The sequence below is a fragment of the Delphinus delphis genome, chromosome X (assembly GCF_949987515.2).
Source record: "Delphinus delphis chromosome X, mDelDel1.2, whole genome shotgun sequence".
In the NCBI taxonomy this organism is placed as follows: domain Eukaryota; kingdom Metazoa; phylum Chordata; class Mammalia; order Artiodactyla; family Delphinidae; genus Delphinus; species Delphinus delphis.
In genome coordinates, this window is record NC_082704.1 from 63,629,181 (window position 1) to 63,650,373 (window position 21,193).

At 34.9% G+C, this 21,193-nt stretch overlaps 1 protein-coding gene across 16 annotated transcripts in view; it reads left to right on the forward strand.

The window, feature by feature from the left end:
• Positions 1-21,193, forward strand: part of ATRX (ATRX chromatin remodeler) — a 242,762-nt gene that overhangs the window by 138,320 nt on the left and 83,249 nt on the right. For all 16 annotated transcript variants that reach the window (XM_060001635.1, XM_060001638.1, XM_060001644.1 and 13 more), the window contains 7 exons: positions 4,792-4,933; positions 6,104-6,213; positions 7,247-7,393; positions 7,550-7,727; positions 13,732-13,869; positions 15,538-15,713; positions 17,084-17,201. In XM_060001635.1, the coding sequence (XP_059857618.1) occupies positions 4,792-4,933; positions 6,104-6,213; positions 7,247-7,393; positions 7,550-7,727; positions 13,732-13,869; positions 15,538-15,713; positions 17,084-17,201 (1,009 nt within the window). The remainder of the gene's footprint in view (positions 1-4,791; positions 4,934-6,103; positions 6,214-7,246; positions 7,394-7,549; positions 7,728-13,731; positions 13,870-15,537; positions 15,714-17,083; positions 17,202-21,193) is intronic.

A 21,193-nucleotide genomic window follows, 5' to 3' on the forward strand; every position in this document is an offset into this window, starting at 1 on the left:
GATATTGGCCTGTAGTTTTCTTTCTTTGTTACCTCCTTGACTGGTTTTGGTATCAAGGTGATGGTGGCCTTGTAGAATGAATTTGGGAGTGTTCCTCCCTCTGCTATGTTTTGGAAGAGTTTGAGAAGGATAGGTGTTAGCGCTTCTCTAAATGTTTGATAGAATTCGCCTGTGAAGCCATCTGGTCCTGGGCTTTTCTTTGTTGGAAGATTTTTAATCACAGTTTCAATTTCCTTGCTTGTGATTGGTCTGTTCATATTTTCTATTTCTTCCTGATTCAGTCTTCGCAGGTTGTGCATTTCTAAGAATTTGTCCATTTCTTCCAGGTTGTCAATTTTATTGGCATAGAGTTGCTTGTAGTAATCTCTCATGATCTTTTGTATTTCTGCAGTGTCAGTTGTTACTTCTTTTTCATTTCTAATTCTGTTGTTTGAGTCTTCTCCCTTTTTTTCGTGATGAGTCTGGCTAATGGTTTATCTATTTTGTTTATCTTCTCAAAGAACCAGCTTTTAGTTTTATTGATCTTTGCTATCGTTTCCTTCATTTCTTTTTCATTTATTTCTGATCTGATTTTTATGATTTCTTTCCTTCTGCTAGCTTTGGGGGTTTTTTGTTCTTCTTTCTCTAATTGCTTGAGGTGCAAGGTTAGGTTGTTTATTCGAGATGTTTCCTGTTTCTTAAGGTAGGATTGTATTGCTATAAACTTCCCTCTTAGAACTGCTTTTGCTGCATCCCATAGATTTTGGGTCGTCGTGTCTCCATTGTCATTTGTTTCTAGGTATTTTTCGATTTCCTCTTTGATTTCTTCAGTGATCACTTCGTTATTAAGTAGTGTATTGTTTAGCCTCCATGTGTTGGTATTTTTTACAGATCTTTTTCTGTGAGTGGTATCTAGTCTCATAGTGTTGTGGTCAGAAAAGATACTTGATACAATTTCAGTTTTCTTAAATTTACCAAGGCTTGTTTTGTGACCCAAGGTATGATCTATCCTGGAGAATGTTCCATGAGCACTTGAGAAAAATGTATATTCTGGTTATTTTGGATGGAATGTCCTATAAATATCTATTAAAACCATCTTGTTTAATGTATCATTTAAAGCTTGTGTTTTCTTATTTATTTTCATTTTGGATGATCTGTCCATTGGTGAAAGTGGGGTGTTAAAGTCCCCTACTATGAATGTGTTAATGTCGATTTCCCCTTTTTTGGCTGTTAGTATTTGCCTTATGTATTGAGGTGCTCCTATGTTGGGTGCATAAATATTTACAATTGTTATATCTTCTTCTTGGATCAATCCCTTGATCATTATGTAGTGTCCTTCTTTGTCTCTTCTAATAGTCTTTATTTTAAAGTCTATTTTGTCTGATAGGAGAATTGCTACTTCAGCTTTCTTTTGGTTTCCATTTGCATGGAATATCTTTTTCCATCCCCTTGCTTTCAGTCTGTATGTGTCTGTAGGTTTGAAGTGGGTCTCTTTTAGACAGCGTATATATGGGTCTTGTTTTTGTATCCATTCAACCAATCTGTGTCTTTTGGTGGGAGCATGTAGTCCATTTACATTTAAGGAAATTATCGATATGTATGTTCCTAGTCCCATTTTCTTAATTGTTTTGGGTTCGTTATTGTAGGTCTTTTCTTTCTCTTGTGTTTCTTGCCTAGAGAAGGTCCTTTAGCAGTTGTTGTAAAGCTGGTTTGGTGGTGCTGAACTCTCTCAGCTATTGCTTGTCTGTAAAGGTTTTAATTTCTCCATCAAATCTGAATGAGATCCTTGCTGGGTAGAGTAATCTTGGTTGCAGGTGTTTCTCCTTCATCACTTTAAATATGTCCTGCCACTCCCTTCTGGCTTGCAGAGTTTCTGCTAAAAGATCAGCTGTTAACCTTATGGGGATTCCGTTTTTGTTATTTTTCCCTTGTTGCTTTTAATATGTTTTGTTTGTATTTAATTTTTGACAGTTTGATTAATATGTGTTTTGGCGTATTTCTCCTTGGATTTATCCTGCATGGGACTCTCTGTGCTTCCTGGACTTGATTAACTATTTTCTTTCCCATATTAGGGAAGTGTTCAACTACAATTTCTTCAAATATTTTCTCAGTCCCTTTCTTTTTCTCTTCTTCTTCTGGAACCCCTATAATTCGAATGTTGGTGCGTTTAATGTTGTCCCAGAGGTCTCTGAGAGTGTCCTCAGTTCTTTTCATTCTTTTTTCTTTATTCTGCTGTGCAGTAGTTATTTCCACTATTTTATCTTCCAGGTCACTTATCCGTTCTTCTGCCTCAGTTATTCTGCTATTGATCCCATCTAGAGTATTTTTAATTTCATTTATTGTGGTGTTCATTGTTTTTTGTTTCACCTTTAGTTCTTCTAGGTCCTTGTGAAATGTTTCTTCCGTTTTGTCCATTCTATTTCCAAGATTTGGATCATCTTAACTATTATTATTCTGAATTCTTTTTCAGGTAGAGTGCCTATTTCCTGTTAATTTGTTAGGTCTGTTGGGATTGTATCTTGTTCCTTCATCTGCTGTGTGTTTTTCTGTCTTCTCAGTTTGCTTATCTTACTGTGTTTGGGGTCTCCTTTTTGCAGGCTCTATGTTCGTAGTTCCCCTTGTTTTTGTTTTCTGTCCCCAGTGGCTAAGGTTGGTTCAGTGGGTTGTGTAGGCTTCCTGGTGGAGGCGACTAGTGCCTATTTTGTGGTGGGTGAGGCTGGATCTTGTGTTTCTGGTGGGCAGGTCCACGTCTGGTGGTGTGTTTTGGGGTGTCTGTGGACTTATTATGATTTTAGGCAGCCTCTCTGCTAATGGGTGGGTTTGTGTTCCTGTATTGCTAGGTGTTTGGCATAGGTTGTCCAGCAGTGTATCTTGCTGGTCGTTGAGTGAAGCTGGGTGCTCGTGTTGAGATGGAGATCTCTGGGAGATTTTCGCCATTTGATGTTATGTGTAGCTGGGAGGTCTCTTGTGGACCAGTGTCCTGAAGTTGGCTCTCCCACCTCAGAGGCACAGCACTGACTCCTGGCTGCAGCCCCAAGAGCCTTTCATTCACATGGCTCAGACAGGGAGTTCGAAGTGTATTGGTCATTTAGGTTCCTGAAATGTCCTGTGAGTTGGTGCAGAACATTTATAAAATCTCACAGTAACGCAATTTCAGGGACGGAAGGACAGTAAGAAAGTCTCCATCTGTGGATCCAGTCTCTTTTATCCTAGAGTCCCCAAGGACGGGATACTTAGCTGACTTCTTGGGGAGCTTCATCTCTGGGAAAACGCTGCCCGTTTGCCACCTTTGCAGGCAGATGTGAGGGGGAACGTCTCCTCTTCCTCTCATCCCCCTCCCCCACCCCTCGTCTACAGTCTTGGGTGTTTCCTTGCCTCTCTCCCGACCTCTTAGATGGGCAGAGCACAGAGAAGGGACATGAGACCAAAAGTACCCTCTGGAGGGCAAAACACCCCGGGGATACATGCAAGCCGAGAGCGGGAGCACCTCTCGAGAGTGTCCTTTTAAAGAGACATTCTAAAACACTTACAGATGAAATAACAATCTTGCTTGGGTTTGCTTCAAAATCATTTATGGAATCAAAGGAGGTGTAGAACGGGTGCGAGGCTGTCAGTGAAACAGAACTGGCCAGAAGTTGATAATTTTTGAGGTTGAATAATGGGTAACAGGGCTCATTATGCTACTGTCTACTTTTGCTTATGTTTGAAAATTTCAGTAGTGAGTATCAAATAATCCATTCGTTTCTAGTTACAGTTCTAAATAAGGCAAAGGATACCAGCTAATATTTTATCCTGAAGCAGCACATTGTCTACAGTTTAAAATCATGAATCTTTATTGATTGTCATGGAACCATAAACCTGTTTATACAAGTATTTCATTTATTAAAGTAGTAATGCATAGTGGTTAAGAGCATGGACTCTGGAGCATAAGCCTCTGGGTATAAATCTTAGTGTTGTGATACTTAATAGTTGTATGACCTTGTGTAAGTTATTTAACTTCTCAGTCTCTCTTTTTTTTTCATATGTAAAATGGCAACACTTGTATCTAGCTTATACGGTTCTTGGGTATACTATGTAATGGATAGATAAGAAAGCAAAAAATATATACAGATACATGTATTCATATGTATTTATATCTATTTAAGTTTTCTTTCAAATAAGAAACTTGAGGTAATTGTTTCCCTTTTGCATTTGGAGGTTATTATATGTTCTTGTCATGCTTTCGAGCCTGAGTTTCTCAAACCAGTGTTTCTGAAAGTTTTTCCCTTTCACAACACATATTTACAGTGTTTTTCAATGGGAGTCTTCTGGAATCTTGGGTGGGACAGTTCTTGTTTGGGACTGTCTTTCACATTGTAGAACATTTATATTTACCTTCCCCTCTGCCTACATTAAATACCAGTCCTAACCAGTGGTTGTGATAACCATAAGTGCCCTTGCACATTTTCACATGTCCTGTAGAAGAATAGAAAAATCCCGTTTGGGGAGCCAAATTTTAATGGTGGTGCCATGGATTAATTTAGAGTGCTACTTTTGTCACATCTCTACCTAAAACGTGTTGAGATGTTCAAGGTGAGAACCGATGAGCTAAATCAGCAACATTATCACAGTGATTCTAAGTCTTGTGGAGGTTTTTGATTTTGGACAACATATAAACCTGTGATCTGTCCTGGTCTTACTGAACCAGAATATTGGATGTATGGTATGGAAGTAGATGTGTCTGTATTTTGCAAAATTTCCCTTAGTAAGACTCATACTCCTCCATTGCTTGAAAGATTTCTTTGTGCTTAACTATAATTGTCTTTCTTGTAGGTGATAGAAATTGAAGATGCTTCACCCACTAAGTGTCCAATAACAACCAAGTTGGTTTTAGACGAAGATGAAGAAACCAAAGAACCTTTAGTGCAGGTTCATAGAAATATGGTTATCAAATTGAAACCCCATCAAGTAGATGGTAAGAAACTATTAGATGATTAAAGCATTTTTAGTTAAATTTTACCAATATTTGGTGTCCCCTGTGTGCCTCACATTCTGCTAAGTACTGGAGTTACTTCTACTGGTGAGCAAAACAAATATGATCCCTGCCCTTATGGAGTGCATAAGCAAATGAAGAAGAACAAAACTGGACAATTGCAAAGAAAATGAGTATTATGAAAGGGGAAGTGTGCCCCTCACAAATGGGTATATATAGCAAGTGAATTTCACCTAATCTGCAGTGGTTGGCTAAGGGCAGCTGTGGGGTAGGGAGAGGTACAGTTAGCTAAAAGCCTTCTTCAGGAAATGCTTTTTCAAGTATGTTTGTTAATAATATCCCTACATTGGTTTTGGAAAGATACCAAATTATCCCTATCCTCTGCTTTGTCAGAGTGGAATCAGTAAGTCAGTTTTGATTGTGTATATGAATGAATTCATAAGGGAAGTTCTATAGTTCCTACTCCTTAGGTAGCAAGCCCCTTTATTGTTCCGTTTTTAATGTTGAATAAAGGGAGAAATGATGAATTATCTCCTGGATTTTTTTTTCCTGATTGACTCAAAAAACCTGAAAGTATATTTGATAGGAATCTATTCTCCCTTTGGATAAAGTTTCTATTTTGGATTATTCATATGTCTCTTTGGACCATCCCAGGGAATGGAGAAGATCTGCTGTGATAGCTTAGAGGAGTGAAAGTTACCCTCTTGTGTGCTTGTGTTCACATTTTTTTCTATTTAACCTTAGTGTGTGTGTGGGGGGGCGTAAAACAAATCTCATTTACATTTAAGAGATTTTTATCTCTCTTTTTAAAAAATTCTATTTCTTAGAAGTTTTGGTTATGTTTTTGATGTGTTTATGATGGAAGATTTATTTTATTTTATCTTATTTTATTTTATATATTTATTTGGTTGTGCCAGGTGTTAGTTGCGGCAGGCGTGCTCCTTAGTTGCGGCTCTTTGGCTCTTTAGTTGTGGCATGCGAACTTTGGTTGTGGCATGCATGCGGGATCTAGTTCCCTGACTAGGGATCGAACTGGGGCCCCATGCATTAGGAGTGTGAGTCGTAACCACTGTGCCACCAGGGAAGTCCCGACGGAAGATTTTTTTTTAACTTGAGCCTTTAAATTGAGCATAACGAAGCTGTCATTTTTAGGTGTTCAGTTTATGTGGGATTGCTGCTGTGAGTCTGTAAAAAAAACAAAGAAATCTCCAGGTTCAGGATGCATTCTCGCCCACTGCATGGGCCTTGGTAAGACTTTACAGGTAAGAACATGAAGGTGTTCTGTTCTTGTGCATTCATTAATTTAAGAATATGTATTCTTTTATGTTCCAGCACAGTTGTAGGAGCTGGAGATACAGCAATGAACAAGAATAACAAGAATTCTCCCTCAAGAAGCTTATATTCTGGTGGGGGAGAGAGATTTTAATCAAATAAAATAAGAAATATGTACTTTCAGATAATAAATGTTAAGGAAGAATAGAGAGGGAAAGCATCTTTTAGGAAGTGATCTTTGAGCAGAGATCCTAATGAAGTGAAGGTGTAGGGTTACAGGCATAGCCAGTAAAACTGCAAAGAGTCTGAGGTGGAAATGGAGTTCCTTTACAACACTGTTTTTTTTTTGGCCGTGCTGCGTGGTTTTGCGGGATCTTAGTTCCCCAACCACGGATTGAACCTGCGCCCTTGGCAGTGAAAGCACCGAGTCCTAACCACTGGACCGCCAGGGAATTCCCAACTTTTTAACAGTCTGTGATCCTATAGTAATGAGAACATAATATATTTTTCACTATTAAAATACTACATTTCTGAATGCAGGAAGTTGCAGGAAGACTGCAGGAGTTGTAGCAGAGATGTGGAATTAGTTTATATATATATATAAAATTTCAAGCCATAAGACAATTACTATAGATTCAGTGAGTCAGAACACTACATGGAAAAATACTCGGTAACATAATTCTCTTCTAAATGGGCAGTGGTATTTTCTGAAGATCGTAGGGATGTTCTCTGGGGACTAGGGACTTAGTAGCTGCTTTGGTGTGGTTACTTTTTATATTCGTATTATTATTACCGATCATAGAATCATGGAGCTTTAGAGTTGGAAGGATCTTATATATCATCTAGTTGAAGTCCCTTATTGTACCTATCTCTTTCCCTGTTGACCTTTGGTTGGTTGCTTTATTGTTTAAAACAAAAAACAAAACAAAATCCAAAAACCCAACTATTGTAAGTTTGCTCAATTTATTAACTTGTTTTGCAGATATTTAAATGAAGGTGGCAACTTAATTTGTTTTCTTGTAGGTGGTAAGCTTTCTTCATACGGTTCTTTTGTGTGACAAATTGGATTTCAGCACAGCTTTAGTGGTTTGTCCTCTTAATACTGCTTTGAATTGGATGAATGAATTTGAGAAGTGGCAAGAGGGATTAAAAGATGATGAGAAGCTTGAGGTATCATATTTAGAATGTTTTCTATTATCAGAATAACTGCATGAAATTCATATAGTAAAATAAAAAGATTTTTAATTACCAATGATGCATATTTCAGTGGGGATATTTAGTATTCATACATTCCTACCTTAAAAAATCTTTATTTCCTCACAAAAGGTCTCTGAATTAGCAACTGTGAAACGTCCTCAGGAGAGAAGCTACATGCTGCAGAGATGGCAAGAAGATGGTGGTGTTATGATCATAGGCTATGAGATGTACAGAAATCTTGCTCAAGGAAGGAATGTGAAGAGTAGGAAACTTAAAGAAATATTTAACAAAGCTTTGGTTGATCCAGGTAAGATATTAACAGGCACTGAGATAAAGAAACAAGTTGAATGAAAAATATGCTTATATTTAACAAATACTAATTGACCAACTACTGAGTAGCTGGTTTTTGTTTATCTTTCAGGTTTTTGCCTTCTGTTTCTTAGTATAATTTCATTAAGATGATATCACCCTTAATATTGCCAGATGTTCCGAATTCATTTGCTGAGTCTGGAAGTGTTTGAGGTTTTCAGGGGAGACCTTGTAAATGATTAAAAATTCACCAGGTACCTGTGTCACAATCGCAGATTCTTCTGACTGTCTGAATATTAGATGATTACAAGAGCTCTCTCCATACTCTGAAAACAGTTCTTTACATTTCTTTCCCAACTTTATGTCATTAGAAGAATTGGCTGCATTTTTTCTGTCTTTTAAATAGTCATCACTGTGGAAGGTTAATATTTGCAATGCTGTCATTCCTTCTAACAGTAATCTTCATGATGCAAGATCCAAATATTTGATTCTTACTTGCAACTTGTAAAAGCAGCAAGTTGTACGATCCACAGAACCAATGAATATTTAGTTGTTTGTATTCTATATTTTTTCCTTATCAAACTTTATTTTGTCATATCTAATTACTTTAAGACACTGTTGAGGCTTTAGATGTTTGTTGAGAAAGTCCAATTTTTCACTGCCAAAATAATTTAGAATTATTTAATCCAAGTATTATTTAGAATCCTTGGCTTTGCCCCTTTATAATTTTACTTTTAATTTATTTTTTCAGCTTTATTGAGGCTTAATTGAGAAGTAAAATTGTAACATAATTAAAGTGTACAATGTGATGATTTCATATATGTATACACTGAAAGAATAACCCCCTTTGAGTTACACATCATTACCTCACTTAGTTTTCTTTTTCTTTTTTGTTCAGAACATTTATGCTCTACTCATTTAGCAGATTTCAGTTATAATACATTGTTATCAGTTGCCATGTTATTACGATGTTATTTATACATTAGGTCCTCAGACCTTATAAATCTTATCACTGAAAGTTCGTACACTTTTGCCTCTTTTTTTTAGATAATGATGTAATTAGCATGTACCAAACTAATTGCCATTGTAAGTGTTAAGGCCTAATAATAAGTTTATCATTTTCTCATGATTAAAATAGTCGTCTAGAAGTCCTGTGGTTGTTTTGTTGTCAGAGAGCTATGAGCTAGTGAATAGCATGTTTTTCAGAAGGTTTCCTTGGAACAGTTTAAACAAGTTTCAGATGCTTAATATGGTCATCATGAGGAAATGAATTAAAAAGAAATTAAAGCTCATAACATGAAGAGTAATGTTTGTTATTTCCATGTAAGTCATTTAGTGACATTTAAAATAATTATTTTGGAAAGTTTTGTGTTTTCTTTGTTTACAGAAAAGTTGAATGATAGTAAAGAACACTCCCATTTACCTTGAACCCAAATCCCGCACTGTTCATCTTACATTGCCATGGCAGATTTGTCAAAACTAAGAAATTCGTATATTATTAACTAAACTCCAAACTCTATTTGAATTCTACCAGTTTAATATTACTGTTCACCTTCTGTTCCAGGATCTCATCCAGGGTACCACATTGCATTTAATTGTAATGTCTCCACAGTCTCCTCTGGTCTGTGACAGTTTCTTAGTCTTTCTTTTATTTTCTGTTATCTTGTCAGTCTTGTGGAGTACTGTTAAAGTATCCTGTAGGATGTTCACTAGTATCTGTTGTTTTTCTTGTAATTAGACTGGGATTATAGGTTTTTGAAATAATGTACTAGAGGTGTAGTATCCTTCTCCTCACATTATATCAAGGGTAAATTAGATCCACATGACATCACTAGTGATGTTAATTTTCATCACTTGGTTAAGGTAGTGTTTGCCAGGTTTCTCTGCTGTAGAGTTACTGTTTTCACCTGTGTCTGTTCTTTGCTGGTCACTAAGTCTAGCCCATCCAAGTGGGGGGAGGGCAAAAATTAAGCTCCATCTATTATAGTGGGCTACACTTAAATTTGGAATTTTTCTTTAATTTTTCTTTAAGAAAGATTTGTCACTTCTTACCCATTTATTTAATCAGTCATTTATATCAGGATAGATTAATTATCTATTATTAGTTTATATGTTAGAACTAGCACTGTATTATTTATTTTGTTGCTCAGATTGTTCCAGTTTGTCCACTGGGAGCTCTTTCAGATTGGTTCCTGTATCCCTTTGATGTTTCATCCTTTTGATTTTTTTGAGCACTTCATTACTTTCTGGTAGTATGCTCTAGGATCATGTTAATTTGTCCTTGCCCCGGAGTCCATCATTTCAACAAGGAACCATGCGTGGTTCCTTTCACTGAAAAATGGTGTTTACGAACCAAGATCTGGGCACTGGGTGTGTTTGTTGCTACTGCAGTGTCATTGCTTCTAGGTTCACTCAGCAGACAGAACTAGGTGATAGGTCTACGAATCCAGGTATATACACAAATCTATCTGTGTGTGTGTGTGTGTGTATAAACATAAACTTGATGTCATAGTGATATATTTGACTCTAATTCAGTATCATAGGGTTCATTTTAGTCTTTTTTTGTTATTCTGTTACTTGTCTTTTTCAACAGTGAGAATCTTGGCTTCAACCATCCACTATCCATTTACTTATTTATTCAACCTCATCTTATATGTAAAGTAGTTTTAGAATTATTAACCTATACCCTCGTGAGAAACAAATTTACCAACTAGAGTACAGTGCTTATGTATGATTGCTTTTGTCTGTAGCTTTATAATTTCCAAGCAGCATTTTCTAAAGTTACATAGGTCAGTTCCTTCATTTTATTTGCATACATTAAAGTTTATTCTTTGTAATGTAGAGTTTAATGTTTTTTTTTAAAAATTGAGGTATACTTCATTTACAACATTATGTTAGTTTCAGGTGTTCAGCATAGTGATTCATTATTTTTACAGATTATACTCTATTAAAAATTATTACAAGATAATGGCTATAATTCCCTGTGCTATACGATATATCCTTGTTGCTTATGTGTTCTATACATAGTGGTTTGTATCTTTCAGTCTCATATCCCTATCTTGCCCCTCCCCCCTTCTCTCTCCCCACTGGTAACCACTAGTTTGTTTTCCATATCTGTGAGTCATTTTCTGTTTTGCTATATACATTTGTTTGTTTTGTTTTTTAGATTCCACATGTAAGTGTTATCATACAGTATTTGTCTTTCTCTGTTTGACTTATATCACTAAGCTTAGTATTCTCTAGATCCATTCATATTGCTGCAAAGGGCAGAATTTCATTCTTTTTTATAGCTGAGTAACATTTCTCTCTGTGTGTGTGTGTGTGTGTGTGTGTGTGTGTGTGAGAGAGAGAGAGAGAGAGAGAGAGAGAGAGAGAGACATTTTCTTTATCCTTTCATCTGTCGACAGTTGGTTTGCTTCCATATCTTGGCTCTTGCAATTAGTGGCACTGTGAACGTTGAGGTGTGTATCTTTTCAAATTATTGTTTTCAGTTTTTCCAGTTATATCCCCAGTAGTGGAATTGCTGGATCATATGGTAGTTCTATTTTTAGTTTTTTGAGGAACCTCCTTACTGTTTTCCATAGTGGCTGTAACAATTTATATTCTCACCAACAGTGCACAAGGGTTCCCTTCTCTCCACATCCTCACCAACACTTGTTATTTCTTGTTTTTTTTATCATAGCCATTCTGATAGGTGGGAGGTGATATCTCATTGTGGTTTTAACTTGCATTTTCCTGATGATTAGTGATGTTGAGGAGCTTTTTATGTACCTGTTGCCCATTTGTATGTCTTCTTTGGAAAAATGTCTCTTCAGATCCTCTGCCCATTTTTAAATTATATATTTTTTTGCAAGCATGTATTTTATATTGCAATATTTGGATGTTCCCAAGACCACTCTCAGGTTCAGTAATTCACTAGGACTCACAGAACTCAGAAAAGCCTTTATACTCATGGTTATGGTTTATTACAGTGAAAGGATACAGATTAGAATCTGCCACAGGAAAAGGCACATAGGACAGGGCCCAGGAGAGTTCCACACCCAGTTTGTTAGTGGAATCGTGCAGGCAGCACTTACTTCTCCCAGAAGTGATGTGTGACAATACACGTGGAGTATTGCCAACCAGGCACACTCATCCGAGCCTTGGTGTCTAGAGTTTGGGCTTGGTCACATAGACATGGTTGACCACCCATGCAGGTGATCTTAGTCTCTAGCTCCTCCAGAAGTTGAGAAGATGCCACATGACCAAAGCTGCTCTCCCTTCACCCCACATCATGTTAGCATAGACTATCTGATGTGTCCCAAGCCATCCAGGTGAACAGAGATATTTTTATCAGGTCAGACATTCCAGGAGTTTAGAGGTTACCTCCCTACAGGTGGAGGCAAAGGCTAAACTTTTCTTTGGGCCAGATTAATCCTTTACTTTACTACATATATGTATATGTAGATAAAAATCACCCTGTTTGAGGTGGTTGTTTAAATACAAATGGGATCATAATATAGATATTGAAACTCTTCTTTTTGTTTAATAATATAAAGAATATTTGGCATATCTTTCAAGGTTATTACATAGAAATCTACATCATTAATTTTAGTTCTGTGACATTCCATTATAGCATAGTTTTGTTAACCCCCTTTGCCAATCTTCTAAGTTGTTTCCAATTTTCCACCCTAAACAAACAATACTTCAGAGAATATTTTATGTATCTTGGGGTACTCGTGGAAGTATATCTTAAGGATAAATTCCTAGAAATTGAAATTTGGGTCAAGGGTGCACATATTTTACATTTTAAGAGATACTGTAAAATTGTCTTCCAAAATGTTTGATACTAATTTAGACTTCCACAAAGAGTATATGAGAGTACCTGCTTCACCACACCCTCATGAACACTGAATATTAGGTGGTAGAAATCATTTAAATCACTTGTGTAAGAGGTAATTTACAAAGCAAGATACATATTTTAGTTTTTAGAAAGTCGATTAGTAATTTAAAAATGTCTTACTATTCATGTAGCCCCATCTAAATACTGAATAGCAATTGTGTTATTTGATCAGGCATGCTGAAGCAGTTACTTTTGAAATCATGTAGAAGATGCATTTTCTATAATGCCTAACATATAGAGGATAATTTGACAACTGCTATTGTTTAAATCAATATTTAAGTAATTTGTGTGTATGTTAAGCAGCAAGCAAATTGTGTTTATAGGATACTTTAGCAAAGAATACATATGGTTATTTTCATAAAATAATAATATGTATTTCTTTTGAAAGAGTCACTCTCAGCTATGAGATCTTTTACAGCTTAGAAAGTGTTTTCCCCCCAACCCCAATACCCATGTAACAATCAGTTTAGCGGTCCTTTATCAGTTAAATTTTTCCCCAGCAATGGGTATTAGTTATTAGGAATAAGTCAAATGGGAAATACTACTTGGCCTATTGTGATTTACATATTATTTCTTAAAATGTAACTTTTGAAATTTGTCATTTCATGTATATATAAATTGCTCTTGGTCTCAGTTGATAGGTTTTTTTTATTTTTTATTTTTTTTTACATCTTTATTGGAGTATAATTGCTTTACAATGGTGTGTTAGCTTCTGCTCCACAACAAAGTGAATCAGCTATACATAAACATATCAGTTGATAGTTTTAACTTGATACATTAGTGCTGAAATGTATCTTTAGATACTGTTTTTCATTTGTAAAAGATATTATTTTTTTCAGATACCCCAGATCTCTTGGGATCTTTTCATCTGTGTGATTATTTCTATTCTTGCCTATTTTTGTACTCTCAGAGAACCTTAAGTACCATCCATAGTAGTACTTTAATACTCTAATAAAATTAATACTAGTGAGAGCCACATTAACCATATACAGATAAAATATAACTTATCAGGATGTTGTTTTATCTTTCCACAAGAGCAGCACTGTAAAATGATTAACTTAACTTAAATGGATTATATTTTTATTTTTATTATATGTTAATTAAATGTTGTTTTTTCTAGGCCCTGACTTTGTTGTCTGTGATGAAGGCCATATTCTAAAAAATGAAGCATCTGCTGTTTCAAAAGCTATGAATTCTATACGATCAAGGAGGAGGATTATTTTAACAGGAACCCCACTTCAAAATAACCTAATTGAGTGTGAGTCAATATCTGTAGTTACGCTATAGAGTATTGGCATTGCCTCAGATATATTTTTGCCACATCGCCATCTGCCTATCTTTAGTTTATTCTAGTATAGTCTCTGACCATGAACTACATAGGTCCATTCTTAGTCTACTGTGAAAGTATACCATTCATTTCAAGTGGAATGGGGTTTTTTTGTGTTTTTTTTTTTTTTTTTCTGCGGTACTCGGGCCTCTCACTGCTGTGGCCTCTCCTGTTGTGGAGCACAGGCTCTGGACGCGCAGGCTCAGTGGCCATAGCTCACGAGCCCAGCTGCTCCACGGCATGTGGGATCCTCCCGGACCGGGGCACGAACCCGTGTCCCCTGCATTGGCAGGCGGACTCTCAACCACTGCACCACCAGGGAAGCCCATCAAGTGGAATGTTTTATAAATATAAATGGTAAACCACAATCAAGAGGTGTGCCATTATGAGTGTTCAAATACAAATATAAAATTTAAAGTATATGCAAGGTATCAGAAGTCTTAATGATTGCTTAAAAAATACAAATGCATTTGTGACTATTCAGGAGCTATTGTAATAAAATATATCCAGTTTTGGAGGAGGTACTGATAGGAAATTGAAAAGAAATGCTAAGCATGAAAGTTTTAGGAAGGTGGAGATTGGAGGAGAGCTATGTTGAATTGATGTCAGGATACAGTTTGCTGAGGCTGAGGATAGATGATGTGAACCCAGGGAAGTGACTTGTGAATTTCCCTTATTTTCATATGTGTGTGATGACACTAAAGAGGGAACATGAGTTACTCAGCAAATAACAAATTGAAATTTCCCATTGTAATCTGTTCTAATAGCTTTTTGTTATTTTTATGTTATTTATATTCTTTTGGTGTATTTATAGTTACTGTTCTCTGTTTTATTATTCGTAATACTGGTTATTGTCTCACTTTGTCCTTGTTTATATTTATCTATACTATGTATCTATATTTTATCTTTATTTTTGTCTGTTCCAGTTTCCCCCTTTTCTGTTGCCCCATTTATAGACTGTTGCCCTGTTTCACATTGTGGTCCTGTATAGTATAGGGCAACTGATTACTCTGTTAAGGATTTCTGGAACTAAATCAGTTAATAACTGTTATCAGTTATTAATAATATCAGTTAATATCAATTAATAATTGATATTAATAACAATTAATAACAATTAATAACAATTAATAATTGATAATATTAATAACAATTATAATATCAGTTAATAACTATATCAAAATTTGATATAGTAGTTTATTACCTGATTTTATTATTTTGATTCAGTATCTATGTTTTTTTCACGAGATTCCCTTGCTGACCATAAAATCATGGTTAGAATTATAGAGCAGTTGTTTTATACTCAGTATCTATTAAAAAGACTAGTGAGTTCAAATAAAATGTTCTTTGGTGTTTTCTTAAACATTCATGTCTAGAATTTTGGGATGGGTTTTATTTGAGTTTCTCATCTGATTTAGGTAATCCAGTTCTAAATCATACTGATAACCAGTATTAGTCTACACTCAGTTTGGTGTTCTTTCTTTGTAGCTTAATTGTAATGCTTCCATGGCATGCCTTTTAGACACGAGCATTTTATCAGAGAATTGTTCTCAGTTCTTTTAGCCATTACTGTTGTTAATGAACTAATATCTTCTTTCTTAGATCATTGCATGGTTAACTTTATCAAAGAAAATTTGCTTGGATCCATTAAGGAGTTCAGGAATCGATTTATAAATCCAATCCAAAATGGTCAGTGTGCAGATTCTACCATGGTAGATGTCAGAGTAATGAAAAAACGTGCTCACATTCTCTATGAAATGTTAGCTGGATGTGTTCAGGTACAAGTACATTCCACAGTAATAAAATATTGTTACTTTGGTATATTGCAATCTCAAAATGTTTTCTGAATTCAAACTTTGTGTTTTCTTTCTCCTTTCAGCATGTATCAATAGTTTTATAGTTACATCTCTTTGCAGTCTCTTCCAAAGTTTATGCAGCATTGAACTTTAAAAAAATTGCCTTGAGAGGTTTAGAACATAATTGATTAATTCATTTGCTGGGTGTATAACTTCATGTGTTAATATGTTCATGTTTAGATTTTTCTCATCCTTAAGATAGGGAGCATGTAAAAGGAACACAGCTATTATGATTAAGAAATTTCTGTGCTCACCTAATTCTATAGTATAGTATTCCAAGCCTCATTTGTTTGAAATGGTTTTAGGAAAGGCAATTATGAATTATGAGTGAAGCCATATTAATGTAATCCTGAAGAAACAGTTTTATTAATTCCAAGTACATACAGTAACCTTAATGGGCTAATAGTGTTGTTTACACATGGATCTTCAGTAAACCTTTGTTAAAATGAGTAGATAAGTATGTAGAGACTGACCAGTTGGTCAGTCTGCATTTTATCTTAGTTCTGTATTTTTCTTAAGACACTAGATATTAATGGTAGCAAAAAAGATGTAACAGATGAGACAGGCTATCATTTTGACTGAATATACTACCATTACGTAAGGTGAAATCATCCTGTTTGTTCAGGTTAGCCAGAGGTACTAGCAGGTACTGTATTTCTGTATTACTGCTGCTACTTAGGCAGCGTTTTTCTTGTTTAGGTAGTCATTTGTATCTAGCACATTAGTGTTCTTCTTTCCTGTTCCTATGTTAAATGGTTTCAAGAGTGCCTATACTTGGCTTGTTTTCTCAGTTGGGCAAACATTCCCCCTGACATTATGTGTTATCCTCTGGCATGTTGGCACATCTTACCCAAAGGATAACCCAGACTGCATCAAACTTTGATTCAACGGTTTTACTGTATGATTAAAGCAAGTCTTTTTGCTAGCACTACCTACTATATCCCCTCCCCACCTTTTTTTCTTTTCTTTTTTTCTATATAGAGGAGACCATTTGAAAACCTAAATTGCTCACTTGGTAATATGGCCACTTCAATTTAAAACCTGCCTGGTGTGTTGCAGTATCTTTTTACCAGTGCGTCATATTGTATAGTCACATGAAATACATTAACTACAATTATATGGGATCATTGTGTGATTAAAGAGGGTAAATATGTTTAAGTAAATGTTTTCTTATATGTCTGGTACCTATTTATTTATGTACATTTTTTTAGTTGCAAGCAATGATAATTCTTAGAACAGTTAGTTACTGTCATATATTTAACTAATTTTCATTCTCTTTTTATTAATTGCAGAGGAAAGATTATACAGCATTAACAAAGTTCTTGCCTCCAAAACATGAATACGTGTTAGCTGTGAGAATGACTCCTATTCAGTGCAAACTCTATCAGTACTACTTAGATCACTTGACAGGTAACAAATACACTTAGCTTATTGTTTTCTCTCTTAAAGCATTCTTTTTCTGAAGAATGCTGTCTTGATAATTTCACCATGTCAGTTGTTCTTTTGCAATTTTGCATTTGCATAAAATGGGTATGTTTATATTGTAAAAGCACAAAATATTTCTAATTAAAAAAACTAATATCCAAGATAAATAAAATTCCGGTGTATTAGTAAAAAATATCCAACCACATTAATAATAAAAAACCTGTAAATCAAATTTATGAAATCATTTCTTAGGTATCAAATTGACAAAGTTTGAAGGGAAAAAAAGGCAAAATACAAAGCAGCGCACACATTATGTCCCAATGTTACAGTAAAAATATGCACAAATGCCTAAAATACACAAAAATGTTAATAATAGGTTATTTTCTGGGTCATGACATTATGCAGAACTTTATTTTGTACTATTTTCTATGTGCTTTTTAAAAATACAATGAACAGATATTGTTTCATCATCAGTAAACTCGTGTGTTTGTGTGTGTCTGTGTGCCCAAGGTTGTCACTGTTCACAGAGCAAAACTTTAGTTTCTGTTTGGTCTGGAGTGATTTTTTTTTACTTGTTAGTCACTTTATTCTGGTACCTTTCCTCAGGTGATGTGCCAGATTTATTTAGGAGCTACAGGTTAGAAGGCACCCTTCAGCCATTGTGGATACAATAGTTGATCAAAAAATAATGGAGGGTGGAGGTGTATACACACATATTAGAATGATACTTCCTATCCTATCAATAGTTAAAGTAATACTCTTTGTGACAGCAGTGCATTTTAGAAAGTAGAATAATGATGATAGTCCTCAACAGTTGTTCTGCTTTGGGGAAAAGAGGATTTGAATGTTTGTATTTTATAGAAATGTTGTTTTGCTGTATTATAAAAACAATTTTCTGACTGACTTTTGGAAGGAGATCATTTCCAGCAAGGCATACAGTTTCATTTGTATAGTAATCATAAGCTATTAGATGTATTGTATCAGTACCATTCTGTTTTGAATGACAAAAATTGCAGACATGATTAAGTAACCAAATGTAGAAATTCCAATGAGAGAGAGAAAGAGAGGGATTATCAGACCTATCTTTCATTAATCTCTGAGTAATAAAGGGTACTAAATTTGGTCATTTAATATTTTCTCCATTTGAAATTTTGTTTTATTGTGAGGAATGTACTAGATGTTTTCAATTATTAAAGAATCAGTTGTCTCTAATAACCAACAGCAAAATGTTAATAGCTCATATATAGATATTAAAATGTACTCTTTTTGAGAGCAATGCAGTATTTAAGAATTAAAGGGACCTCATTCTTTGTGACTTCACTTGATAGGAGTATATATCTAAAGTACTAATTGCCAACGCTTCTAAACTCAGAAAGGTATAATTGCTAAATTATTATCTGATGCCATGAATCTTTCAGTCATGAGAATGTCTTGGGTTTTCCCCCTGCTAAATGTGATGTTTTATTTTCCTTAAAGTTAACCTGAGTTAATAGCCATAAAAGGCTAAATGGATTATATTAAAGGTTACTTTATCTTGATTCTCACTACAAACCATCAAAGTGTTTCTCCCAAAATGTCATTCACCTATCTCACTTGCATTTAAAATGTTTGGTATTTTTTCTGTTACATATTCCAGAAATTCTTTTGTTTCTATATATGACTCTTTTTATATTTGACTTGGCTTTTAAAAGTTCACATAAATTTTGCTTTTGATACTAGCAACAATTTGATGTTAATTTTAGTAGTGATAATTTATAAGATATTTAATATTTACAGAATTAAAGTCATGAGAGGCTAAATTTAATGAATTTCAAGAAAATTAACATCCTCTTAATTTTCCTTTGTTCTCTAAAAAGTACAATCCTGCAGTCTTCCTTTTTACCATCAAGTGTCAGAAGTTTATATTTACATGTAAGCCTCTGCCTTCGGTAAACAACTTTAGGTTTTACAAGTGTGAATACTTAGTTTTCAAACAGCCTGATTTTAAGCTTAAATCAGTATTAAAATCCATACACTGTCTTAAGGAATGCAAAAATGGAGCACATAAAAAGACAGTCCACAAATTGGAAGAAAATATTTGTAAGTCACTTTCCTAAAAGGGGGATAATATCCAGAATATATAAAGAACTCTTACAACCTAACAACAACAACGAAAAACCAAACAAGCCAATTCAAAAATGGGCAAAGTTTTCAATAGACATTTCTCCAAAAAAGATATACAAATGACTGATAAGCACATTAAAAGATGCTCTACATCATCATTAGTTATTCAGGAAATGTAAATTGAAACCAAGAGATACCACTTCACACCCAATAGGATGACTATCAGATAAAGAAAGATAATAAGTGTTGGCAATGATAAGGAAAAACTAGAACCCTGGTGCATTGCTGCTAGGAATATAAAATGGTACAGCTCCTGTGGAGAAAGTAGTGTGGCAGTTCCTCAAAGACTTAAACAGAGAGTTACCATATGATCCAGCAATTCCACTTCTAGGTAGAATTCCACTTTCAAAATAATTGAAAGCAAGAACTCTAATAGATACTTACCCATTCATGTTTACATAGCATTATTTCATAATAGCCAAAAAGATGGAAGCAATCCAAGTCTTCATCAAGTAATGAATAGATGAACAAAATATGATATATGCAAACAATGGAATATTACAGTCTAGAAAGAAATCCTGACATGAACGGATCCTGAAGACATCATGTTAAATGAAATAAGCCAGACACAAAAGGACGAATCCTGTGTGATTACACTTAGAGGTGACTGGAATAGTCAGATTCATTTAATGGATACAGAGTTTCTGTTTAGGATGATGGAAAAAAGTCTTAGAAATGGAGAGTGCTGATGGTTGCACAACATTTCAGTTATACTTAATGCCACTGAACTGTACTCTTAGAAATAGAGAACAGTAATATCCTTTTGTCTCTAAAAATGAATGGGTCTAAGTGCCACACATTAGAGGTTGAGTCAGTGGTTCTGGAGTAGGGCTCAGGCAGCTGCATTTTTATAAGCCCTCTAGGTGATTTTGATGTACCCTCTGCTTGAGTATCACTGCTCTAACTGATGCTCAGTATGATTGGCCATCAGGGAAATGTAAATCAAAGCCAGAACAAGATACAGGCATACCTCAGCTTCTTAAGTGTTCAAGTGAAAGGAAGACTCGCTTGTCATTATGTATTTACTTGCCCTTTTTTGTGCTTGTATTTCCAAATAAAGCCATTTGGCGTCAAAACATTTTTTTTTAGGATAGAATGATTCAATAATAATTGTCAATTCTCTTTTGTATAGAGAACATTTTTCTGTGGATGTTTATTTGGCTAACTTATTAATATATTCTTTTTAATGTGGTTCCCATTCCTCACAAAGAATAACAACTCTAACACATATCAGTACTGTAGGTAGAGGAGACTTCAGTTTTTCCCCTTTAACATTCTACACTAGCCAGTTAGGCTTAAAAGTCTTATGAAATTTTTTTATAATAGAAGATGTTTATGGTATATACAAGAGTAGTTCCCACCCACCAAAATAAAAATTGACTTTTTAATCAGCTTTTCTTGGAGAATAAATGGTAGTTGTTTAGCTTACTTTTTTTTGAAATCTCTCATTTCTTCACATTAATTTAAAAAACTCATAAGGCTTTCAATATTGGATAGAACAGCTAGGCAGAAGATCAGCAAGGAAATAGAAGACTTGAAAAACACTTATGAATCAACTAGGCCTAACTGGCATCTGTAGAACAGTCTGTCCAATAGGAGCAGAATACACATTCCTCTCGAGTGCACATGGAACATTCTCCAAGATAGACCATATTTTAGAGCATAACACAAGCCTCATTTAATATAAAAGGATAAAATCCACACAAAATATTTTCTTTAACCACATTAGAATGAAATTACAAACCAATAACTGAAGGAAAGTGAGAAAATTCACAAATATGTGTAAATAACATGCTCTTAAGTAACCAGTGAGT